The sequence below is a fragment of the Eufriesea mexicana genome, unplaced genomic scaffold (assembly GCF_001483705.2).
Source record: "Eufriesea mexicana isolate 0111107269 unplaced genomic scaffold, ASM148370v2 scaffold1808, whole genome shotgun sequence".
NCBI lineage: Eukaryota > Metazoa > Arthropoda > Insecta > Hymenoptera > Apidae > Eufriesea > Eufriesea mexicana.
In genome coordinates this window covers 403,763-429,008 of record NW_016909925.1, presented here as the reverse complement: position 1 = coordinate 429,008, position 25,246 = coordinate 403,763, and the positions used below count along the sequence as shown (strand labels likewise).

Here is a 25,246-nt window from a genome sequence, read left to right as displayed (position 1 = left end):
GGAATACGATCGAGCTATTAATCCACCTCGTGGCTCGGTTCAAGGATGAGGCGGTTGCAACAGGCCGCAGAGAGCACGCAGCCCGGGTGCAGACCGAGGATTGTGCAACGCCGATTGCATCCGTTGGTGAGCACGAGCTTTTCTTTTCGGCCCCGTCCAACGAAACGACGAGACTCCGCTTGCGTAACCCCGGTTCTTTGGCAGAACCACTTTTCCTCCTGTCGTTGGTGGAACGAAACGGGACACGCGCGACGAAAATAAATAAGCCTCGTACACGGCTGCCTAGGTAGACAGCTCGAGTCCTGGCTTTTTCCTTCGCGCATGTGGCATCTGACTGCATCATTAATAATATCCGACAGAGGTAGCCTGTCCACGAGAGGACACGGAATTCGCGCGGTCGGGCTTTCGATCCGACTCGACGGGTTCCCGGGGACGATCTTTCAATTATCTAGGAGTGTGGGGAGTCGGGAAGAGGAGGAAAAGGAGAAACGGCGATTTCCAATTAACGATCGAATTATTAAATTATTCCGCGCCGTTTCTGCGAGCCAACGCGCCGCAACGAGGGTTGCGACCCTTTTCTTTCCACCACCATGGGCCCTCGCTCGTGGCATTCCAGCCACGGTGCTCGATGAACGCGAAAAGGACTGCGGACCTTTACGCACAGGTGTAGCAATTAAACGGGGCGGATCGACTGACGGAAAAATGTTAATAAAAACGGCCGTTTCGTAGCATGTTAATTAGCGGAACGAGCGCGGGCGCGGAGGGAAGGCGGAGACGAGGGAGGAGGAACGGGCCTCGGGAACGAGAAATATTATCTCGCGAGAATCACATGCCGCGCGTTATCACGCGTGTATAGCGAGCATATTAATCGGGAGAAAGTAAAAAAGTCAGGCCCCGGCAGGATACGCGTCGATACACGGGTAAGGGGGAAGAAAAATTTCTGAAATTTACGGCACTGTTATTCCACGCGCGCTGCCTTCGTCGTGGAATTTACGTTCCTCGGATTACGGCCTTCGAAACAGAGACGCTGATAACCACGCGAAGTGTAATTGCACGGGGCCGGTGCAGTGATAAATGAAGTTAGTCGGGACGCGTTTAATGTACCGAACGATGCCTTATTAACAAGTGCGCGCAAGTACGAGCTTCCACTGTATATCCCGTGTCTCTGCGAGTAATCTTCTCGGTTTCTCGATCCTTCCAGTCGTCCAACGCGTGATTTCTCATCGTCTTTGCCTCGTTCATTTCGATCCCGAGTTGTCCCCTTTGCGGTTCCATCTTTGCTCGCTGTTTTATTTTTACCGACGAAAGGTCCTTATGAGTTACGATACTTTAAAAGCGTTCCACGCTATTCCGGATTTGGACTGACTGTTGCAAGGGACAGCGGGCCCTTTAAAAACCCTTTGCAGACGGAGCGATTTTGAGTAAATCGTACCGTGGGGCCGGAGCTGCTATCGCGATAGTCATTCAAAACTACCAGCACTCGTTTATACCGAAACGCGATTTTCTTTCATGGCGACGCTGGCAATAAGGACATAAAACAATCCACCACTTAAAACTTGAGACATACCGTCCTAGGGCCGCAACAGCGGGCACATATACAGGTAACCCCCCTATAACACGGTAGACAGTTCCCCAGAAAATGCCGCGTTGTGTGAGACCCAGACGCAGTACAAAAAGGGGGGTTACGTTCCGAAAACCTACTAGAAACAAATTCTTTTTTAATCCTACATAAACAACTTAATTTTTATTGAAAATAAAAATGTATGTACAGCACAAAACAAAAAGAACAAAAATATTATTTTAATTTAATGCAACTTTAATTTAATAAATTTCTTCGTCGTCACTGCTCATGTAGAAGTATGAGCATGTTGTACAAAGGTTTTTGCAATTTTCTTATTGCGTTAGAGCGAAACCGTGTTATAGGATGCCGTGTTGTAGAAGGGTTCCCGCAATTTATGAATCGTGTTATAGTGAAACCGTGTTGTAGGAGGGCTACCTGTATATGTTTGTCGGCCGTAGCAACGCGTTTACGTGGGACTTGTAGCGACCATCATCGTCGTCCATTCTCATCTTCGTACTAGATGGATTACGACTTCGAGGACTTTCTCGCAAGTCCTCGGAAAACCTCCGTTTACTATACATATAGTTATATGGAAGTTTCCATACCTTCCAATAGTATCCCTTCTCTGAGGCAGGGCCTGCTAGGGTGGTTTTACCGATGACTCCCGGAACGAAACGCATCCGTTCCTTTTTCCTTTCGTCCCTTCCAGCTACACCGTCACACGAGGATTCCTGCGACCTATTGACGACAACATCCCCGTGAGGGAGGACTTCTCTACAGACACATTTATGAGTCCCACGGTTCTATCAGTTTTTACCGAACGCATATATGAGTTCTTCGACTAAACTGTGATGGTTTCCGCCATTCGTATATACGCGGCGCTCGTTCACAAGGGGTTAAACCCAAAAACCCCGACCCTCTTGCTGCCTGCATAGTATTCTGAAGGTCCTCAAAGTCCAAAGGTCGGCATTGGCCTGCAATTTCCAGCAGGCCTGTCGCCATTATTGCATGACCGTAGTTAATTTACAACACAGATGTTTCTTCGAACGCGTTTTCCACCCCGCGAGGCCAAGAGATGGCAAGAGGAAACGAAACGTCCGCGAAAGCCACGCATTAGAAGTTAAAACGCCAAGAACTCGAATGCGTGGGTTGATAAAGCAGCCGCCAAGCAGTCTAGCATTCTCCCTGGTCGCTTCGGTCCTCGTCTTGCCGAGGATCGTTCTCTCCTTTCACCCTTCGACTCGTCTGCCTTGGCTCGGCCGTCTGTCAACTTTGTCTTTCACTCTTTCTCCCCCGGTGAGCTTCACCCTTCGCGCTGGAACGTGCACGCATGCGAGTAAACAGCCGCGCCGACTGCCACCCTTTTCTCCTCGTTAATTACGTGTCGCTAATTGTGCGTTATCCACTGCATCGAACCGCGACCTTTTCAGTTCTTGCCTGTCTCTTGCCTTCCACTCTCTCGCCGTTTCTCTCCCCCCCCCTCTCTCTCTCTCTCTCCCTGCCTTTCCCGTGCCTCCTCCATTCTCCGTTGATTACGATCTCGAATGTTGCTTCGACGCGATGTAATTGAAGAGAGTGACGGTAGATGACTTCTTTAGAAAGTACTCCGCGAACGTGACTAATGTCGTTAATAGCGTTACGTAAAGGGAAATTCAAAGACGATGAGAAGGAAGGAAAAGAGGAAAAAAAAAGAGGAAATTTCTCGAGTCATCTCGCGAGATACACGCGCAAGACGCGTGCAACAGTGGAGCACTCCTGGAAATTGCAGTCGGCGATAAAGTTGACGGATCCTCGCTTCCCTCGTTTAATTCTCCCTCGAACGGCCGCCGAAAAAATTCCTGATTTATCTCGCCACGGCGTTTAGCCGGGAGAAAGCCGGCAGTTTTTATCTCGCCCCCTCGCGAGAACCGTGCACAGCTTTCATTCAAACTCCGCTTCGTCCTTCGTGCTTCCGCGGAGAATGTGTACGCGGCCGCGCGATACCATCTCGATCTCGTCGCGTTCGAGGAGCCGTGGCCCCTCGCCGGATCTTTCCCTCGAAATCTCTGGCCTCTCGTCCCGAGAACAATAACTGGCCGTACGAGGTGGCGTCGTGCGAGCCCAGCTTCGTTGTTTCTCATTTTCACGCTCCCCGGAAACCCCGGGTCCTCCTATCCGCTCGCCCTTCGTTTATTTTTCGACATCCTCGTGCCGGGGCACGATCTCTCTCTTGTCTCTCCTCGTAACTCGCCAAGTCTCTTACGCGTATCTCCTACTCGTCCCAAGCTGTCGATGCTCCTTCCGCGATTTCGATTCACGTCGAAATCGTAATTACCCCGTGTTCCTCCGACAATTGCCACCGTTCGCGTATCAGCCAGCCGGGAATGCAAATAAACGTAATACATGCGCGTAAATGCGAATATCGATGGAAACGCGTGTAAACAAATTACGACGCGGTTGAATTCCGAAAATGACACCTCACGCCGCGCGTTAATACCGTGTAATTACGATGCCGAGGAGCAGCTGAAGAACCAGATGGACTGAACGAATTCTCGGAACTAATAAAATTACGATCATCGAACGGCGATTAAAATCCCCCCGCGGTGTCTCGGCGCAGCTCGCTGCTAGTTGCGTTAATAACCATCGTTACGTTAATAAATGCAAACGGCTCGAAGGTCCGAGTGTGCCGAGGCAAATGATGAATAATCGGTGGCTCGCTGCTCGCCGCGAATTAAATCGCGCGACAGCGCGACAAACGATCGCTGCGCCGCGCACGTGGGAACGCGGAGGCAGGCGCTCCGGCGCCATTTTCGAGGTGTCGAAAGGTAGTTACGGAACCTGGATATTCCCTTCTCCCTGTTGCATAATATTGCAATTTCTAGGATGAAATCAAAGCGGCTAGCGTGCAGGGAAGTAACCGTATTCAATTCTACTGCAATAGATACTGTTACTCTCACTCGTATTCGTGCATTATATGGACTATAAATGCAGTATAAATGAAAAGATCCTTGTTTCTTATGAACTCTATTTATTTTTACCAAATTTTGTTTATTACGCTATGTTACTTCTGTTTACTAAGGTAAGACAGTGTAATAAACAACATTTGGTAAAAATAAATAAAAAGAGTTCACAAGAAGCTAGGGTTTTTTCATTTATAGCGCATTGTTTATTACACTATGTTACTTTTGTTTACAAAGGTAAGACAGTGTAATAAACATTTGGTAAAAATAAATAAAAAGAGTTCACAAGAAACAAGGGTTTTTTTCATTTATAGTTAATTGCTTTATAGTGCATTGTTTATTACACTATGTTACTTTTGTTTACAAAGACAGTGTAATAAATAACATTTGGTAAAAATAAATAAAAAGAGTTAATAAGAAACAAGGGTCTTTTCATTTATAGCGAATCGCCATATAGTGTACGAATACTGTGCTGGTGTTTGTCATAGAATGTTTGGTATAAGTGTGAAGAACATTTGTGTGGAAGAATGTGTGTGTGACGAGTATGACAGAGAGTCGTGAAAAACAATTAGTGGGTTAATGACAGTCATCAGAAATAGACATTTCGCGATTATATCGCAGTGAGAAGCGAATTTATTTTATGTGATTTAATTATAATTTATGTTGTGTTGTTATACTGTTTAATAAATAATATTATCAGTTTATCCATTTACTCACAAATTCAAGTAGAAATAGCTGTATATAAAGTTTAATATAGGTGAAATACTTACACTTATGCCAATACAAAAAGAAGAGGTTAAAACACGTCCTTATGAGTTACGATATTTTAAAAGCGTTCTACACTGTTCTGAATTTGAGACTTGTTGGAGGACAACGTTATACATTGTCTTTTTGTCCTGGAGCGTCTCCGACTTTCTGAAACCGATAGCTGAAACAATTGAGAGCTGTAGCGGGTCTGGCTTTTGGTCTTTCTTCACTCTCGCTGGTCAGTTCTTCATTCTTGTCATTCTTGTCATTCTTCGCTGCGTACGGATGTAAAGAGTCCAAACCTTTTTACAAATATTAAACTAAAAGTATATCTGTATAAATTGTATTATTGTCCAGCACACATTTCTTCGCTTAGTCACTCGCAAACTTGGCTCTCCCATGTCTCGATTTTATCACGACTATACCTTAGTTTCAAACAGAGTTAATCTTTAGTCTCTCGAGGATCGCCGACTTATGTACGACCTTATGTTTCCGTATAAGCGACTTAATGGCATCATTAACTGTTCCCAAATGTTATGTATGTTTAATTTAGATTCATCCCATGTATCTTTAAGTACCGTAATTTTTTTGAAACAGGAGTAGCACGAGTACCTTTACGGTCACTACAACTGTTTCCACAGAATTTTTATTAATGTTAACCGTTTCTCCCAATCCTTAAATTTTTTCTGTTCAACCACTCATTTTAAGCATAGTATATTGTACCTTTTATCGGCTAACAATTCTTGATGACTCTGTACTATATTATTTTCCTTGTTACCAAAGGGTTATTACCACTTAAGATAAATAAATAAATTATATCCCATATTTGCTCTATTCTTAATTAAAATTTACTGTTTCACTGAATACGTGAAGCACTGTGTTCGTTTTCTAACCTTCGAATCTACAACAAGTTGACTGTTGCAAGGGACAGCAGGCCCTTTTAAGTCCGAAAAATTAAATCTAAGAAGCCCTCGATGCCTGCATGGTATCGAAGGATCTTGAAATCCAAAGGTCGGTATCGACCTGCAACCTCTAGCAGGCCTGTCACCATCGTTGCATGATCATAGTTAATTTACAACGCATAATCGTCGAGGTGAATCCCGTTTAGCTAATTGCTCGGGGAATCCGCGCGATTTCAAAGCGGATGCAGGAAACGGCCATCACCTCGAGTGCGTGCCGCCGGCGAGCGCCGATGTGGGACAGGAAGTTTCCTGTTCGAATTCGAGGAACTCTCGAATCCGGTGTCGCTGGAATCCTCGCGGATGTAATCCTTCCGAGACGTCGCGGTGATCCGGAAAATTTACGACGCGTTGCCAGAGGATGGCTATTGGAAAAGGGGACTTTCTCTTAAAAGCGTCATTTTCGATGATTACGGCCATGCGGTTGCCGTAAAGTCTCGCTGTAACGGCGCGAGGGATAATTTACAGGGTATAACTCGGTTCGTTCGACGTTCCTTCGAGTTTTATTTTTTCCATTACGAACGGTATGTCGATCAGCGGAATGATAGTCGTTCGAAGGCATAGCACGTAAGAAAGACGAGGGTAATCTCTCGCGATGTTAGAGATATCGAGATATCGCTATCACTGTGTGTCCATAGTCAGTGGAAAATTCTGAAAATGGTACCGATTTCCCAGTTGGTAGAATTCGTAATAGTCTCCCCCCATGAAACGTATACTGGAATATTCGCGCGTACGAACCTGGTCATCGCACATGTGGCGACCAGATCCATGGGAGAACCGAGTGTCCGCGAAGCATTCGACACACGTTCGAATATCCTCTGGAAAAGACAAGGAGCTCGAGTACCATAGGTCGTTACCGTTTGTTAAGGAAACAAGTCTTTCTCTGTCGTGGTCTTTCTCTTTTGCCTCGATAAAAGAAGGTGTGCACGGTTTCGTTGGAGAAGCGAGGGTACCTGCGACCTCGCCTCGACGCCTCCGCCGAAAATAAAAATGCTTTACGATCCACGGAATCGTTTCAACGGCAGAGGAAACGTTCTACCCTATCGACTCTATCCCCGGTTGATATACGTTCTTCGCGTAAGCACCATTTCGCTCTGTCCGCCGTTCGCGATTCCTCTGCGTCGACTCGGAGACTCGCTCCCCGCGACTCTCGTCGTCTCGAGTTCCCTGTTCATCGGCGAACCGACGAATAATCCCTCGAACGAGTCAGTTACGTGGGACTTTGATATATTCGCGGAACAGTATTCACAGAAACCAGTATTTCTGCATCGCAGTGGGTATGCAACGAGATCGGACAGGGATATTCAAACGAGTCTGCCAGAACGAATGGCACGATTCAGCGTGCGCAGCCAGGCAAACCGTCTAATAGCTCAAACGAGGCGCTCCACGCCAGGAAATACCGTGGATAATCGTCAATTTTCCGATTCTTTCGCGTCTTCGGCCGAGCATTCGCGTTGGCAATGAAAATCAAGGATTTTTCAGCAACCGGTGTACCGTTAACGCGTTAACCAGCCAGCCGCCAAGGTAATTTCTGCCTGCCCGATCGGCCACTTCGACGGGTCATTGTCGATCTCCCGCGCCGCGTGTTTAACGATCGCGTCGTGCTGGGCGCAGCTTCGCCAGGCGAACAGATGCACCCAGGGTTCCAACGTCCGATTCCAGGGTCGATGGACATCGACGCACGGCCGTGGTTGCGTAAAGTCGAAACGCGCGACTGCACGCCGCTGCCACATTATCTGATTGCGCTGAATTCAGTCCGCGTTCGTTCCTACTGTTCTGTCCAGGAAGTGACGTCAGAGATCGCATATCGGGCGCGGTGCTCGATCAGGATTTACGCGTCGCTTTCGTCTATCTAGACCGTGCTGTCTCGCGTTCCCTTTTTTCTTCCCCCTTTTTGCCCCCGGGAAAATGGATACCCTCGCGCGAGGAACGCGAAACGCGTCGAAAATATTTTCGCAAAAGGACCAGTCGATTGGACAATCATTGGTCAATCGAATTTTTATAGCTGCATCGCAAAGCTGGATCTTTGAACAATATTCCCATTCAATTTTCGCACACAATTTGATGCTAATTGATTAAGCCATCTTAATCTAGATATTACTTTAAGGGATATTGCACGCTCTTTATTTTCAAAGTCCAAAGGGAACACTGAAAATTTACAAAAGATAGGAAATATCTTAAATTTTGTGCGTAGCTCTTAGCTTGGTATCGTTTCCCAAAAATAGTTTTTAGGAAACGATACCAATTACCAAGTCTCACCACGTGGAGGTGGCTACGCATCGAGACCCGGACATGCGCCCTAGTGGCGCAGCCTACTGGCGCTATCCGTATCAAAGGTAGCCTAATCTAACCTGGAGCGAAAGAAGTTAAAGCGAAGCTACTGACACTTTATTAAATATCGTGTCTTACAAAAGAGACGCGATTATTCGAAAGACCGACTAGTCTACGCGACGCACTCCCGTGTATAAGACAACTTCATGCCTCGGCACCCTCCCGATCGGGCCTTGCCCACCCTGCCACCGCCGACCTCGCCATGGCTTACTCGATGACCCAAGGCAGCCAACGAACCAGGGAAACACCCAGAGTCAATCCGAGGGTCCTATGCGAGGCCTAACAATCGGAATCACGCGCATGCTCCATACCCCGGCTCTATGCAAACATAACCACATAGCCACCAAGTGCTAGAGGGGCAGGCAGGCACGCTCTTGCAATGATTCCGACTGCAGGGCCCATCCCCCGGTCGTGTGCACGGATTGGCACCCAGGACGACCAAGGTCGACGGACCCTCGTGTTGCACCAGGTGCCTCCCCAGCCCGAGAGCCACCAGAGATCCCGACGCATGACGAGATTGACGGTGGCAGAAATGAGTGTCGGAGACGAGTCGTGAGAATGACTTACGAGGCATGGAGCTGACGAGTACACGGGAAGTACGTGCGTAGGCTAGTCGGTACTTAAGAACGATCGCGCCTATCGCGAGAACAATTATGTTCTGTTTGGTAACGAGAGGGATAAGAGGATAGAGAATTGATATATTTCGCTCCAAGTTAGGTGGCTTACCTTTGAACGGATAGCGCGCACATTGGACTTAGTCTATGAATCTGCCTTACAGCTACTTATAACTACTTAGGTCTAAACGCGCGCGTCCAATGACGTCTTGAAAAACCTGAAAAGCTGAAAAGGAACAGGTTAGTAAATGATTAGTAAAACACAATAAAAGCAAAACAAATATGAACCATAATGAAATGGAATACACAATCCAACGGTGAGACATAAACAACCCAACGATGAGAAATAAAGAACGAAACAATGAGACGTTCGAATATTATACGAAATATTCGAATCGTCAATTAAAAATAAAATCTGAAAAAAAAAATTATTAGAATCTGAAAGGAAGCGGATTAGTAAGAAGAAACTACAAAAGTAGTCTAAATGGAACGATCGACCCAACGATGTGACATGAACAACCCAGTGACGAGACATAAATAACCCAACGATGAGACATTCGAATATTATACGAAATATTCGAATGTGAAATAAAAATAAATAGAAACCAAGAAAAATCTGAAAAAATAAAAAATTATTAAAATCTGAAAAAAATAAAATAATTAGCAACTGAAAACAAAAAGAAAATTAATAATACCTGAAAATAAAAAAAAAATTAGTAAATGGGGTGGGGTGAGGGTGGGGTGGCTAGCCCCAACCTCACTTCGGACCCCCATCCCTCGCGCACACGGAAAAATTTACATGTTACACTCCCGATGCCAAACTGGCAAATGACTCAAGCAACGGAGCGTCGCCCTTTATATAGCCACCGATCGACCGATTCCCCCACCCCGACCAGAAATTTTCGAACTTTTCCGATTTGATTAATTATTAATTTTCCGCCCTCATAGCCAATAATTTATTAATTTTTTCACTTTTACTATAAATATACGTTGCGAACAATTTGTTATTAACAATATTAATTTGTTATTAACAATCAGTCTAATTATTTATAAACTTTTTGCAAATTAAAGTTACATTTCAATACTAGTTCGTGATAAATTCGAGTAATAATCAATAATTCATTAATTTTTTCACTTTTATTATAAATTTAGGTTGCGAACAATTTGTTATTAACAATCAATGTAATTATTTTTAATGTAATGTAAATTGTATGCAAATTATAGGTACATTTTAACACAAGTACATTATAAATTCAAGTAATAGCCAATAATTTATTAATTTTTTCACTTTTATTATAAATTTACGTTGTGAACTATTTGTGAACTATTAGGTATTCCTTCGCCTATATCATCGTGTGTCTCCTAGTAAGAAAATCAGGCGAAACATGACGCAGTAAAAGGTGTGGTCTGTAGATAGGCTCGAACGTAAACATTGACAGCCTTGGATAGACTCGCGGTTAATTTTCGCAAACGTTTCCTTGTCTCAGTTGCGTGTTATTCTTCGCCGTGTTAGTACGAAATGGCTCGACGTGTGCCTGCTTGTGCTGTTGACCGTGCCACCACGTGTCATCGAAACTTCGACAATTTTCGAACGAGAGTCCGGTTAGTAATATTTATTTTACACCCTTACAATTTTCTCGCTATTCCAAGAAAAATTTAGAGTAACCGATAGAGTAATCTCTGACTAACGGTAGAGGAATCAGTTTTAAAATTCTCGTTAGACACAGAGAAAAACTCATATTTCGGGAATTAAGAGCGACACGGCAATTTCGATTACGAATTCGAGTTCGAAAGAAAGTATCCTCTGCAAGAATCGCTCACTGGACATTACAGATTAGAAGAAAAAAAATTAAAATCCGTTGCACAGCGTAAGAGAGGGTCGAAAAGCAAATAACCATGGCGGCGATCGATGAGGTACCGAGAGCCTGGGACGAATCGCTTTCCTCTCGGTGTTCCGCGCTAGAAATCGGTTCGGATCGGTGTTATTACGATTCCCCGCTGTTAGCTCGATATCCGTGGCGGACAAGATATTCCCGTCGCCGGAGAATCCCAATCGACAGGGTCTTGATGATAGGCTGGAAGCAGCAGTCGGCCCTCGTAACGTCGAGACGCGGATTAGAACCATCTGCGGTTTGCAATTGGCCGCGGCTCGTCGAGCAAATAACAAGTCGGTGAACAGTCGCGATTATCACGCGTACGAAGCACGTGTACACGCCGAGGATTCTCTCCGTTTAACGCTTTCGAGTGGTACCCTCGCGCGAGTACGTTTACCGCTCTCGATCATCGAATTCCGCCCCTGTGTCCATCGGGACAACCGATTCCTGTCGTCGTAGGAAACCGAAGAATTCCGACTCTACAACCCACAGACCACCGTTTCATTCATCCAACGCTGGATGGATTCCCGAGGCGAGCACGAGGTCGCGTTTCAGCGCGCTTCTCCCCGAGCAGGCCGCCACGTACACGGCAGATACGTGATTTTCGCTCGCATCCCGGCCAAGCTGGTGTACGTTCGCGTCCGTGCGCGTGTACGTGTATATCTTTGCCCCGCTGATCGTTATCGTGATCAATGGCACGATCGTTTAGTTGCCCGTAAATTTCGCGGCGCTTCCCACGCGCCGCACGGAACCGCCTCGAATGAATATTCAGCCGGTCCTCGGAAGAGTGCCGACCTACTACGAAGGGATCGACCTACACTCCGCGGCGTGGTTGGAACGTGTCGCGTCGCAGGTTTACACGCGAGCAACGAATACGTAACATCCGTTTTACCTGCGACCTACTCCGGCCGTATATAGCGTACATCTGTCGATAGCCTCTGCTCGCCCACCCACGCCAGCTTTCAGCGTGCTCTCGCGCGTACGTAAATTACGTTGGCGAAGGAAACGATTCCAGCTCGCGAAAGAGGAAGATCGAACGTGACCGTGTATACGCGGCTGAGAACGGGGAAGTCTGTGTACGGCTGCGCACGTGTGCGCGGAAGCCGCGAATCGAATGCAAATGAGCCAGCAGCATCCAACGTGCCCGACTCGTCGGAATCGCTTACTACGTTGCGGGCGCGACGCGTTATTTACGACCGAGTCTAGCCTAGGTCTGCGCTAGGTGATGAAACGCGAGTGGACGAGGATAGCATCGGTCGGCGCTAATCGATGCCGATCGAGATCACGGTTTCCCGGAGTTCAAGGAGGCAGCGATCGACCGTGCTCGACTTCTCCGCAGATCTGCACCCGTTTCCTGCTCCCGACTGCGCGTCGCCGTGCTCGCGAGTCTCCTTGCGCGCCGATGCAGTTACTCAATTGCTGCGGTTGCGAAACAAACCGAGGGATTATTGTTTTACTATTCTTAGCCGTTACTCTGTCGAGCTCTGGTTGCACGAAGACCAACGCGGAATACACGGAGGTCAACGTACCCGTGTGGCTCGAGTTTTGCCATCGCGGAGAACCGCGAGTTCACATTCCGCAGGTATGCGCCGCTGACGGAAGGAAATCGCGGTACAATTTGGGCCATTGGATCCCGAGTTGGCTCGGGGTGCAAAGTCGTCCAGGCGAAAGAGGGTGCCTCCTCATCCTCCCGAGGACCGCGTCCTCTTCCCTTCGCGCTTCTCGTCCTCGTCAAGGGGGTCTTGGCTCTCGTTCCGTGAACTCGCGTAAATTAATCGACGTCCGCGTGGCCAATTAACGGGTGATAAATTACGTAACGTATCGCGGCTGCATCCTTTCGGCGGGTCCCGCGAGAGTCAGAGCAAGAGGCACATTGTTTCTCCGAGACCTTTCAGTCCGCGTGTCCTGCTCTTATTTGCCTACCTGCTTCGGCCTGCAGAGGCGAGGTGATTATCAATTAGCGGTAATTAATGCGGGATTCGAGGCACCGGATCGGCCGTGACATCGCTTTCTGACATCCTTTCAGCCGCCTTCGGACACGAGGCCACGAGACTCGCGAGAGCTGCTGGCTAATTAACGATCCATAACGTCGTCGCACCTCCGTGCACGCGTCGCGTCGCCTCGCGAGTGTCCGCAATCGCGTTTAAACGCAACGGGGAAACGAATGCGAGGCTGGAAATTTATTTCCAGGGGAACGAACAGCGTTTCGCCTGGGCCCCTTATTTTATCGTTATCCCCGGCGCGCACCGAGCTGTTGCGCACCGTGAGATACTGCCCCCTAGACGACTACGTAAAGATGAAATCTCACTTTCCCTGATCTACGTAGTCCTGCCGCGGACTCGCGTGAACTTTGCGCGAAATTATTCGCGAGCTTGAGTTACGGAGAAGGCGCGACCGGTAGAAATTCCAGCGGGATATCGGATCGAGATATCGCGTTGATATCTTTTCGATGGATGAAAGGTGAATTATCGCCGGTAACGCGATCACCGCGAACAGTCGCAGGACGAGAGGAACAACGGGGTGGAGCGGTTGCTTATGCGAGTCGCGTGTCGGTAACATCGAAAACAGAGTGGCACGTATCGAGAAATTTAATAAAAGGCCGTATTTCCCCCCGGAAATAGGTCGAGGGGGAAAGATCGCGACGCGAATACCAGGATCGTCGCGAAAAAGTCTTTGCCGAGCGTTTCCACGGGCTCCGTGGGAACCCGTTCGAACCGCATCGTAAATTTACTCGCCGCTCAGTTATCCGCATCCATATTCCACTTCCTGCCCTAAAACGACGGCCTTCCATTCTTCCACGCCGCTCGATCGGAATCGCGGTCACTTTTAAAGCAATCCTGAAATACCTTCTACCGCTCGTAAGTCGTGGATTATAGTTGAAAAACGAGCAAAAACTGCGGGACACGATGTTAAGAGACTCAGGCTTGCGCGGCGGTCTCGAATAAAGACGATACCTTGATATTTTACATCGAGAGGGAGAGAGAGGGAGAGAGAGGGAGGGAGAAAAAGAGAGAGCGGGAGAGACGGATCGGTTGATCTATTACGAAATTATCAAAGCACAGGTGTTCGATGTTTCCTCGAGATAATTCGATATCCACTCCGTCCACGTACGTGCGATAACATCCATCATGCTAGACTAGCTTCGAGGTAGTAACGAAGAACTGTCTCGGGAACTGACTCGCGAGGCACGAGACGTAGAAGAAACGGCGCTGATTTAAGCGTCTACCAGGATTCAGCGAATGCAACACGGATAATTCAGGTGCTAACGACTATTTACGAGGCGGTCGATCGTTGGCGAGATGTCTGCCGGGTGGAATGCGACGAAGGGTTGCCATAAAACCCCAACTATCCGATTATGGTTGCGCTGTGCGCGCTGCCCGTAGCCCGGTTAGGTCGCGACCATTCTTTTTTACGTCTTTCATCTTTCGTTCCCGGGGCCGAGGCAAGAGACCTGCTGCACAGGCTCTACCGTTCGTCTTCCGCTCTTTAGTTACGGGGATCACGTCCAGTTGGCTACACGAGTCTTCGATAGAGTTACGCTCAGCTGTATACCTGAAAACATCGCTAACAGCGGCGGCGTTCTTCGTTAATTGTTTCGCACGGTGTACGATCGAGTTGGCGGAGTTATTGGCAATAATTAGCGGCCCCGTATCCTGCTACTCTACCCGGCCCTGTGGCATTAAGCTGTTACGCAATCCGTTTCGGTCGCGCAAGAATTTCAGCCTACAGCGATCCGGCTACCGATCATGCGATCTTCTTGTGTGGCGCGGCTACCGGCTCGCTTAATACTCCTCTCGGCAGGGCTGACTTTTTCGCCGCAACCTGCATTTCGACCGCCGTTTCGGAGGATCGCGCATGATTACTAGAGCGAAACTTTCTTCCACGGAACTTAAAGACCGATCGAAATCGATCCACAGCTCCGGGCTATACTCCGTCTCGGTACTCGGTAACGCTCGCAGCAGCAGGGGTGGGTCGGGTTGGGGCAACTGGTCCCGAGCAGACAATTAATTTCGGCTGGTATCGGTGGTTTCGGCGGAAATTCTAAACCGCTGGCTAAACGATCGTCGTTGTCGATATTTGCTTAACGGGAATAATTAATCGACGAGGAAGGAAAAGGTTCGCGGTACCATAGCTACGTCGTGGTAGCGAGCGAGTCCAGTCACTCGACCAGGCGAAAGACTCTCATCGACTTTCTATCCTATCAACGTCACACGCAAAACTGTTCATTAACGTAAGACACGCCCCGCTTGTTACAGCAACAGACCGCCATGATATGACACTCGTTTGAGGCGAAGAGCGTGTGCAATCGACGACCAACCACCATGAGGAAGTTACTGCAGTTTTTGATGGTGCTATTGCTGGGTGTCAATGCCAGACGAACGGACGCGGACGCCCCTGTGGACGACATTTACGGCGGTCAGCGTCGCGGCGCCCTTCACAGGTCTAATTTCAACAACGGGAACAACAATTACAATTCTCAATCCAACTCACCCTATCTGCCGTACCAGCAGCCCAGAGAGAGGAAACCGAACATAGTCCTGATTCTGACGGACGACCAGGATGTCGAACTCGGTTAGTCGCGTCGTTTCGTTGCATCCTTATCGCCAACACCCGATCCAACTCGCCCGACCTTAACCCACGCGATTTGCAAATTAATACACCGTAGATGCGAGCTCCAAACTCGATCGTCCGAATATCCTCTGCCGCTCTCCTCCACAGATGAGAAACAAAGATCCCACTATCCTTGCCCCGAGAGAACTCTTTTTCCGAAGCTCCTTCTGATCGTGTGTCGCGGTTGCTCTGATCCCTCAGGTTCGCTGAACTTCATGCCACGGACCCTAAGGCGAATAAGGGACGAGGGAGCCGAGCTGAGACACGCATACGTGACCACTCCTATGTGTTGTCCGAGCAGGAGCTCCTTGCTGACCGGCCGTTACGTTCACAATCACGAGGTCTTTACGAACAACGACAACTGCAGCAGCCCCCAGTGGCAACGAGATCACGAGCCTCACTCCTTCGCCGCTTACCTGAGCAACGCAGGATATCGTACCGGTGAGTACTCGCCCAATGAACCGGCCGCTTTTCACCCCTCTCGATGACAGAACCACTCCGTGTTGTGTGCCAGCCATCCCAGACGGTGGCCAGAAAAAGAGTCACGCGACCGGGTTCAGCTGTCGTCGCGCGTTCCTTCCTCGAGGAATCGTCGATACGGTCTCGTGCTATCGGCTCGTGGATAATTTAGACGGTCGGTAGTAGCTGTCCGCGGTCGTTTAGCCCGTCGTCGGATACCACGAGAATTATTTATCGACGAGAGTCCTTTATCCACGGTCGCGTGTCGTTCCGACCTCCCAATCGCGGCCAGCCACCGAGAGCCCGAGTGTCGATCGCGGCAGCCGACTGTTCGCAAAATTACGAGCGGTCATACTCGACGACGGGTTGGTTGACCCCGCGACATCGCGAAACCAGAGAATCTGACCACCTCCAATTGAATCGCGACTCGTACTTGCTCGTCTTGCTTGCTCCTAATTGGAGTCAAGTACGTTCGACACGATAAATCCTCGTTGCATAAGCAATTACCATAAGCAATTACCGCATCGAGCGCAAGACAACTACTCGGCGCATCTGGGATTTTTTTCAATTGGAACGAAAGGTCGAAAACCTCCTGGAGCCTGTTGCACGAGCGCAAGCAACGACACGGTTGCGAACGATCGACGATTTTAAAAATTCCCAGACGTGGAATCATGAATCATGGCGGATTCACTGCGTGGCTGTACGTCGTTTTAATTTCGCGGGTGCGTCCGGGGTAATTACGTGCCAGGCGAGACACTCGGGGCCCGTTCAGGTAGGCGCAACGAACATGGCAATGGACCCCCGTAGAATTTCTCGAGATTCGATTCGCGTTGAATTCGCGATCGCGTGCTCTTGACCTCGGATTTTGATCGGTCGTAGAGAGCACGAGAGCGAAAGAGAGAGAGAGAGAGAGAGAGAGAGAATCTCTGGAAACGATGAAAAACAGTCGCAACACGACCGTCGAGGCGGGTCCGGGTCTCGTGGAGAGCGGTCGATCGATGATCGGAGAACAATAATTCAGGAACCGACGGTGGATTGAATGCAGATGAATCGCGACGGTGCATCGATTGTTTGCATTGTTCGCTGGTTACAGCGTCCGTGCATGTGCGAAGCCCTCGTTGACGGCGTCGCGATGATGCATCCCCGATGGACGAGTGGAGGCTCGATAGGATTACGCGTCCATCGAGAGAGGGTCCACGGTGGGTGGACTAGCGTTGGGCCGGGATTTTTGTTCGAAAGGACACTTGATGATCGGGAACGACCGATTAAAGGATGAATCGAGCGCTCGACGATGCATCCTCCGCGCTCGATCCACGATTTTGGGTCGGATTCGCGGTAGAAAAGGGTCGGACATCGACGCGGGTACGCGCACGTAGCCTACACCTAGGGTCGTTGGTCTTTTTGGAGAATTTCACCGAAGGCGGTCAGGTGTTATCTGGTTGGAATCGCCGGTAAGGTTTCAGGGAGGAAAGCAGGCTTCTCGTCAGCTGCACCTGTTTACAGACACCTTTTTGCGCGGTTGAAAACGATCCCGGTGTGCCTCAGTGTCTCGAGATGAATCGATTTCGCGGCAGCAGCGAGATTTCGAGAACCCGGCGACCGATCGATCGGCCAAGAGAATGCCAGGCTCTGAGCTGGCTCGTGCTGCGTTCGTTACGAGCCACGATACTTGCGGTGGAATGCCGCTCGATTCATTGGTAGAATTCGGGGAATCCTAATTGTAGAGCAGTAAGATCGTTGGATAATTCTCGGCCGCGTGAAAACCAGTGTCTGGAACGGTTAGACTCCAGAGATGAAAGTAACGAAACGTAGTCGGCTGGGAGATAAGCCTGTCCAGTTCCTAGCGCAGGGTAAGAGAGGGAGACGGAGAGAATTTAAAACAGCGAAGAACACTTGTAATTCGAGGGAAAAGGACTTTTGACCCTCCTGGCTCGGCGGTAACCGATTAAAGTTTTATCTCTCTAGCCTACTTTGCCGAACACTTATCTCCAAATCTCGTCGACTTATCTTCGAATTACGCCCGGGAATTACCTTACGCTCTTTGCCTTCCGCGGATTCGTTGTAAGAAATTACAGCCGGCAGTAGTTATCCGTTCTCTGCGCTTAATGCCCGATTTAATAACCAATCTAGGTACCGAGCAGAAGGTTCGTTTCGAGATAAGAAATAGCCAGCTGGAAGCAATCACCGTCGTACCTGTTTCACGTGTTCCTCGTTTATTCGTTTCGTTCGTGTTTCCGAACGGTCGCGGCAATTCCGCTCTGCCAGTCGGGCCTATTTCGGGAGACATGCAAATTACCTCAAAGAAACGTTTCTCCCGGAGTTTCTCTCCGCTCCGAGTGCGGCGCGTATTCTTTTCTCGCGCGTCTAACCCTCCGGGATACTTTCCCCCGCCGAAATCGAATATATTTAAGCATGGATAAAACGCGATAGGATAAAACACGAGACGACGACGTAAACCCACGGAAATCCGCTATCGACGACAAGCGTCCGTTTGAAAGGACTGCGCGTATCGGGTCCAGCGAACAGGATCTTGTAAATTAGACCGAACATAGGTCGTATCTCAGTCAGCCAGGGGCGTGCATAGATCCCGCGAGAGGCTATCTCGTTGGAAGATTATTCGCCAAAGCGACCAGATGAAACCGGCCAGTACGTTCGAATTCCCATCGCAAACGTCCACTCTCGGTCGTCGTCGTCGTTGTCGTCGATCACCACCGAGGGAGTGCACGAGAAAAGAGATCACGACCGGTAGAGGAACGCGAACGGAGACAAAAATCTTCTCACGATCGTGACAGTTCGACCCTTCGATGGGTAGACAGGCTCCTGTTGGAAGAGCCCTTCGAGCTCGCTCTCTCGCGCTCGCCTTCCCTTTAACCACGATGAAACGACGTCTCTCTCCTTGTCCGTCCGTGTCTCCCTGTTGTTCCGTCGTCCGTGCCTTCTCTACTACACCAGCTTCTCTCTACGTACAACCATATTCGAGGAGGTAGGACATTGCTCCCTGAAAGCGGCCAGGTTTCTCAGCCTTTAAGCCCCGTCCACATCCGGCATGGGATTGGCGTCCTTCCAAAAATTTCAACACGTATGACGCTGTTCGCGGTGTCCACTTCCGTAAACCACCCGCGCGCGCGCGCGCGCACACGCTCGCAAGCCTTCGCGAGATGTGCCTCTTCTTCGGAAGCTGAAGACTGGCTCGGTCTCGGTACAACGACGAAGTTCGTTAATTATCCCGATGCTGGATGTTTAATAAGCTCCCCCTGCTCGAAGGACGCGCGCAACAACCGATACTCTGTATTACTCGAGCGAGTTGGAAAGATTGTCTATGTAGCATCCTGTGCAGGTTCGGTATCGAGAAAAAGCGCGATAATTAATCAATTTGCCTTGCCGGCATGATTCCCCTTTAGCCAGACAGCTATCCATCTTCGGTGAAATGAGTTCAAATTACACAGGCATTAAACAAACCTCTGCTCGCGATCCGGTTTGCTCGTGACTGCCGGCTTCTCGCTGCCTTTTTCTCCTGTCTCGAAAATTAAGAACCTGTTATTTTCACGGTTGCGTCTTGGAGAATCGCGTTGCCCTCGTCTACACTCGGCTGGCCGCGGCCGAAACGGATGGGAAAGAGAAACCGAAAGCGGAACTATCGCGGCGGGGCTGTGGCGATGCTGGTAAGATTAAAGAGCCTCTTCCAGGGTGGGTTCGCGAAACGGGCCTAGGAATAATTACGGGCCGTGAACCGCGACGGCCGGCCGATCGCCGGCACCGAGAACAGTCACAGAGAGAAAGAGAACTGGTTTCGTTATCGTCGTCTGTTGCGCGCGCTGAGTGTCCCTGACCAGAATACCGGGGCTGGCACACAGGCCGGGCGACAAATTTTCTTCGCTATCTTCGCAAGAGGATCTTGTCACGCGCGCATACGTTAGCCGGCCTCACCTTTAGGCCGCGTTCGCGACCCCACGTTGTCCGACGGGCGTGAAACTAGACCTGAATTTGCCGATGCTAATTAGGTCCGAGAAACTAGTCCGTGATCGTTTCTCGCGTTGCTCACGAGCCCTGGCACCGGCGTGCATCTTGCCCGGCGATAATGCGAAAGCACACGGGGGTTAACACAGCTCCGGCGTACAAAGCGTGAAACTGGGAGTACCGGTTGTTTCTCCAGTTCGTTTCTCGCGTTACCCGAGATATTCCCTCTTCCAGCGAGATATTCCCCTTTAGCCGTGAGCCCTCGACGGTCGAAGGTCGAATTTCACGAAAGCGTCGCGAGTGCAACGCGGGACCTACGCGCCTCGACCTTCGCGCTCCGAGTCCCCGATCGATTCCGCGTCTTTATTAAAGGTGTTCCGTTTCGCGCGACGTTACGTCGCGTTATGCCGCGACAGGAAGTAAACGCGAGGCGTAGCCAAGGCAACGGTATTGCCTCGATTGTTCGAGCCGGCTGCTCGGTGGTGTCGGCTAAAGTAAAAACAACGTGCCTGCGAACCACGCTCTCGTATCGATCTCGCTGATCCAGCGATAAGCATGGCGGTACAGGTCGATACTGGTTGGCCGGTGTCGCGTGGGTGGATGAAGATTTTAAGGTCTCCGAGGATGGTTGCTCGTTCCCCTTGGACCAACGATTACGGCTGGCTTTACGGACGAGTTAGATCGCGGAACGGAGATGGCAGATACGCCGTGGAGATTACTCGGTCGCGAGCTCGCCATCTCGGATGGCCTTGGATGTCCTTGCGCTACGGAGCGCTGAACTGCGTCTTTAAAAGTGGCTTTCACCCTGCGCGAGAAAAAACCGCGGCATTCCATTTGAAGAAACGAAGCTGACCCTGAGATCTCCTTAATGCCCGCGCGTACAGAGCGCGGTCTTCTTCCAGCGCGCGACATTCTTCTTCGAATTCGAGAACGAATCCTCCGCGTTCGAGGTTTTGCGCGAATTACGTCCGAGATATTTTTAAGCCATCGCGGAGGAGTGAATTAAAGGCGAAAGGGGAGCAGGCTGCCTCGCGCGTTTCACGGGGCAGTAAAATCGTTCGAGCCTTCTTTAGAGGAATTGTTCGTGGCCGGGCAAACACGGGGGAAGGTTTCGACAGCATCTTTACACGGTGTTTTTTCTCTTTACGATGCCCTTTGCCGGCCCTTGGGTATAATGATAAGGCCACACACGCGCCCGCAGCCGCGCCAGGTATAGAACAGATCGAGAGTAGGATAAAGCAAAGGACTCGAATCGGCGCTCCGAGCGTTCGAGGTGAGAACGAGCGGGAGAAACATTCGGTGGCACACCTAGCGCGAACCTGTTCACCGAGATATCCTCCTCGGCGTGCAATCGAGCCGTCATCGGACGAGCTGCATTTCCAGACAACCGTCTGCACGCGTTTCGTGACGCGAGGCAGTGACATCGGTATTTCGGAATTTTTCCCGCGCCAGCCATGGAAAACGATCTTCCTCCGGCAGTGGGTCGATCGTGTCGTTTTTATCGCGACAAAGCAAACATGTAGCGTGGAACTGCGTAGAACTGCGATATCTTAATAGAATATCTAGATAGATCTTAATGGATCACGCGGACTCGGTTGAACGTGATCGACGGTCCGTGGATTTCTCTACATCCGCCGGTCAGATCTGCCTTATGCAAATCGGACACGAAGCTACGACAGCCGTGTTATACTTATTAACCGTTCGTGGCACCTGGATCCCGCTCACGGATTCTCGGAAAGGATATCACGCGACCGTACCGTGTGCTCTAGCCCCTGTTCTCGTTTAGCGTGCAATGAAACGCTTTCCAACGCGAAAAAACTGCGAATCGTGTGTAAGTATACGTTGGAGAACGAGCCTTTTAAAAGCGTTCCATCAGTCGTCACGAGAGGAGAACTACTCTCGACAAATGGCACGGTTATTAAGTTTTTTCGCGTTGTTTAGTCCCCTATGGTCGGAAACGAATCGTTCTATCGGATTTTACGGTTTCGACGAATTTCCCGCGATCGAGAGGACGTGTTCTCTAGCAATCGCCGCGAAAACGCTCTCGATAATTAGCCGATCGCTCGCGGCTCGCGTTGCACATCGCGAGGAGGATGGAAAAGTCGCTGAACCTCGAGCGGATAACCGGTAGCTCGAGTTTCCACGCGAACATCGGCGAAACTTATCACGTGGAGGAATTCCCCGACATTTTCGCGCAAATCGTGAGAATTTTCGCGGCGAGACGGATTCTTCCTCCTGCGGAGAGCGCATCCGCGAGGATCGAGGAAAGCACCATGTGCGGCGCGCACGGGGGCGGACGCAGCTTTTATCCGAGAGCCGTTCTCTACCGTGTAATTTACGTAGGCTCGCATAGGTGTGCTTAAAACCCAATTTGCCGATATCAGATTTTCGCACGACGACGGGCGTGCAGCATAGAAATGGCCGTGCGAGGATCATGGAACACGCGTTTCTTCCCGTTCGACAGAGATCCCCCGCGATGAGGCTCGAGAACGGTTATTACGAAACCTCGCAGAAACCTCGTAGATGGTTTTTGCGAAATTGACAGGAGAACAGTCGGGGAGCGCGCAGAGTCGTAACGCTCGGGGAACCAGGATCATTAGCGGACAGCTGGTAGTTAAACCTAGGTCTACTTTGGTCCGAAGATTAGCCTGATTCAGAGGTAAGAAGAAGAGAGACGTTCTAGGCTATTCGAGTAGGGGTACGATCGCGAGTGGCAGAGAGGGAAAGGCAACTCTGGTTCTATCGACGCACTCGATCGTTTAGGGTCGTATTTTCGCATCGACGTGGCCGTGCAACTTCCACTCGACCCGTCTACCCTCGCGCAGCAGACCTGGCCGGCAATAAAGCAAATCCCCTTATACGTTTGTAAGTTCGCACGGTTCCGGGATGTCGTATATGGCAATCGAATAGGTTATTCCGTGAATCTTGGATACAAGATGCGAGAGAAGGAAGAGAGGGAGAAAGAGAGAAGTCGCAATGACTCGGAGAGATGCCGGTAAACGATATATCGCGTTGTTCGACTCGCGTTCCTCGTTCCCTGTCCCATAATTCGCGGACGGTGTACACGTCCGTGGTTCTCTAAGCTTGTTCGAATAATTCTACAAACTGGACGGCCATTGTCTCGTTAACGTCGAGTCTCTACCGATACGTCATGCGATCTCTAACGCGGACCATCTCGATTTTCAATTGGAGCGATCTACGCGCGAGCACGAGCAATGGAAAATGACAGGATTCCGGATTAACCGGGATTGCTCGATCCAGGTGATTTCGAGAGGCGAGCGAAGGAGGCTTGGTTCGAAAGACGATATCTCTGGCGCTATTCAGCCGTGTAGCATGGACACGATCGTACTAGGATCCTGGAGGGAGGAACTGAACATAGATACAAGCTGAGATGCGGCGGTGGTACCGCACGAAAGTCGGCTGGACCGTTCGTGAGGATCCTGGAGCGAGCAGCCTAGCGTTATCAGGATGCCCAGGTTGCCGTTGTTGCTCGGTTGTTCGTCGCTGACGCAGTCGTTACTCTCCTTGTTCAGCCGAGCATCTCGTACGATCCATCGGATCGCATCTGCATGGACATGCACGTGATGCAACGTTGAAAAGGAAGAGGTACACCGTGGGAGGTAGATGTACCGGTTATTAAGAGATAGCGAGGCACGTGGTAGTTAACCGGCAACGTTAGCAGTCGAATATTTCCCGCGAATTCGTTAAGGAACTCGGCCCGTAAGTGGTCTCCGAATCGTAGACGCTAATGGCGGCAGAAGTTGCCTGATTGGCGGCCATTGAAGTAGTCTAACCGCGGCTTCACGCGGCTTAACTTTGCTAATCGTACGAGGAGTTCATCCGCCGTATTTAACCCCGGGGAAGCGGCTCCGTGGCAAAGGGCAAGTATCGATAAAGCGGAGGATTTAGAATCGAGAGGATTTGGCCGGTAATGACGATAGAACGATAGACGTTGCGGCGTTTTCACGCGAGCAACGAGCCTCGCGGAGGGACCATCAACCCCAAGACGGTGGTTCCAGCCGGCGCGCGAGCGTGTGCACACACGATGTGTGGCGCAGGTAGCTCCTCCTCGGGGTTCGTGCAGGTGAGATTATCTAAATTTAAATCGCACCGCGCGGCAGACCAGCGTGGAGGAGCATTGTTCGTGGCCGTGTTGCGGCTCGAGAGGACGCGCCGCCAGTTTTTCGAGTGCTCGCGTGGGACACGAAGGAAAGAGGAGAGCGATGCTGAAGGGGGAAACGAGGGCGGGGGTGAGATAGAGAGAGAGAGAGAGAAAAAGCGAGAGGGAAAAGAGAAGAGGTCGAAGACGAGCCGGACTAACGCGGGGCACCCACAAGCTCGCTGCAAGATACACGAGGGTCGCACACATCACGCGCACAAAAGGGCCCCCACGATGCAGGTGCAGCTCTGCGGATCGGTGCATTCATTGGGCTTTTGCGACCCTCTCTGCGCCGTCGTCAAAAGGCGTGCGACGCTGCCTGTGATCGGGTGAAAACGAATGACACCTTAAGCCGTCGGAACGACCGCAGCCTTTTCGAACAAGGGACGTGATTTTCTTCTTCGCGCTTTCCTCCTCCGGGATTAGGGGATTAGCGCGCGAAAAATGCCCAGGGGGGAATAAACTTTGCACCTCCGACGATGCATCGCGCCACGCTCTAAGGATTCCACCCGTGCATACGAACCAACCGAGGGACGATTGATCCTTGGTTTAATAGAGGCCGAGCGTGATTCTATGCAAAGCACCCACTCGGATTCCAGGAAATGTCAGCCTCCAGAAATACGTAGGAGTGGTCGCGAGCGGATAATCGGCGTTGCGTTGCAGGTGCAGCGACTGCAGCAACTGCATCGCGAAGGCGTTCTTACCCTCGACGGTGGAACTTGTTAACGTTTGTTCGTAAATGGATGCCCCGATGTCGAGCATCGCGGCGGGACCAGCAACGGTTCACTGGTCTCGCTCAGAAACGAACAATCGAGGATAAACGAGGAAGACGCGACGGGGCAGAGATGTTTGCGCGGGTAATAAGACAAATCGGGGCCCATTATCCGCATAATCGCGATAACTGCGTAACGACGGTATCAACGCGGGACGTAGGTACCGTATAAACGTTTGCCGTGAATCTTCTCTATGATTGATGCCCGGTTAGAGTGGCGCTTATTAAACGCGATGATCAGAGGGGGGCAGGGGGGGGGGGGG

The 25,246-nt window shown here is 50.2% G+C and overlaps 1 protein-coding gene across 3 annotated transcripts in view; it reads left to right on the top strand.

Annotated features, from left to right (window-relative positions):
• Sulf1 (Extracellular sulfatase Sulf1) overlaps window positions 1-25,246 on the top strand; it is a 72,268-nt gene that overhangs the window by 26,252 nt on the left and 20,770 nt on the right. For 2 of the 3 annotated variants that reach the window (XM_017902382.1, XM_017902379.1), the window contains exons 2-3: window positions 15,282-15,597; window positions 15,838-16,077. In XM_017902382.1, coding sequence (XP_017757871.1) covers window positions 15,348-15,597; window positions 15,838-16,077 — 490 coding nt within the window. In that variant the 5' untranslated portion in view covers window positions 15,282-15,347. Of the gene's footprint in view, window positions 1-10,665; window positions 10,754-15,281; window positions 15,598-15,837; window positions 16,078-25,246 lie in introns of those variants that run through there. The other variant, XM_017902380.1, reaches the window with a different exon arrangement.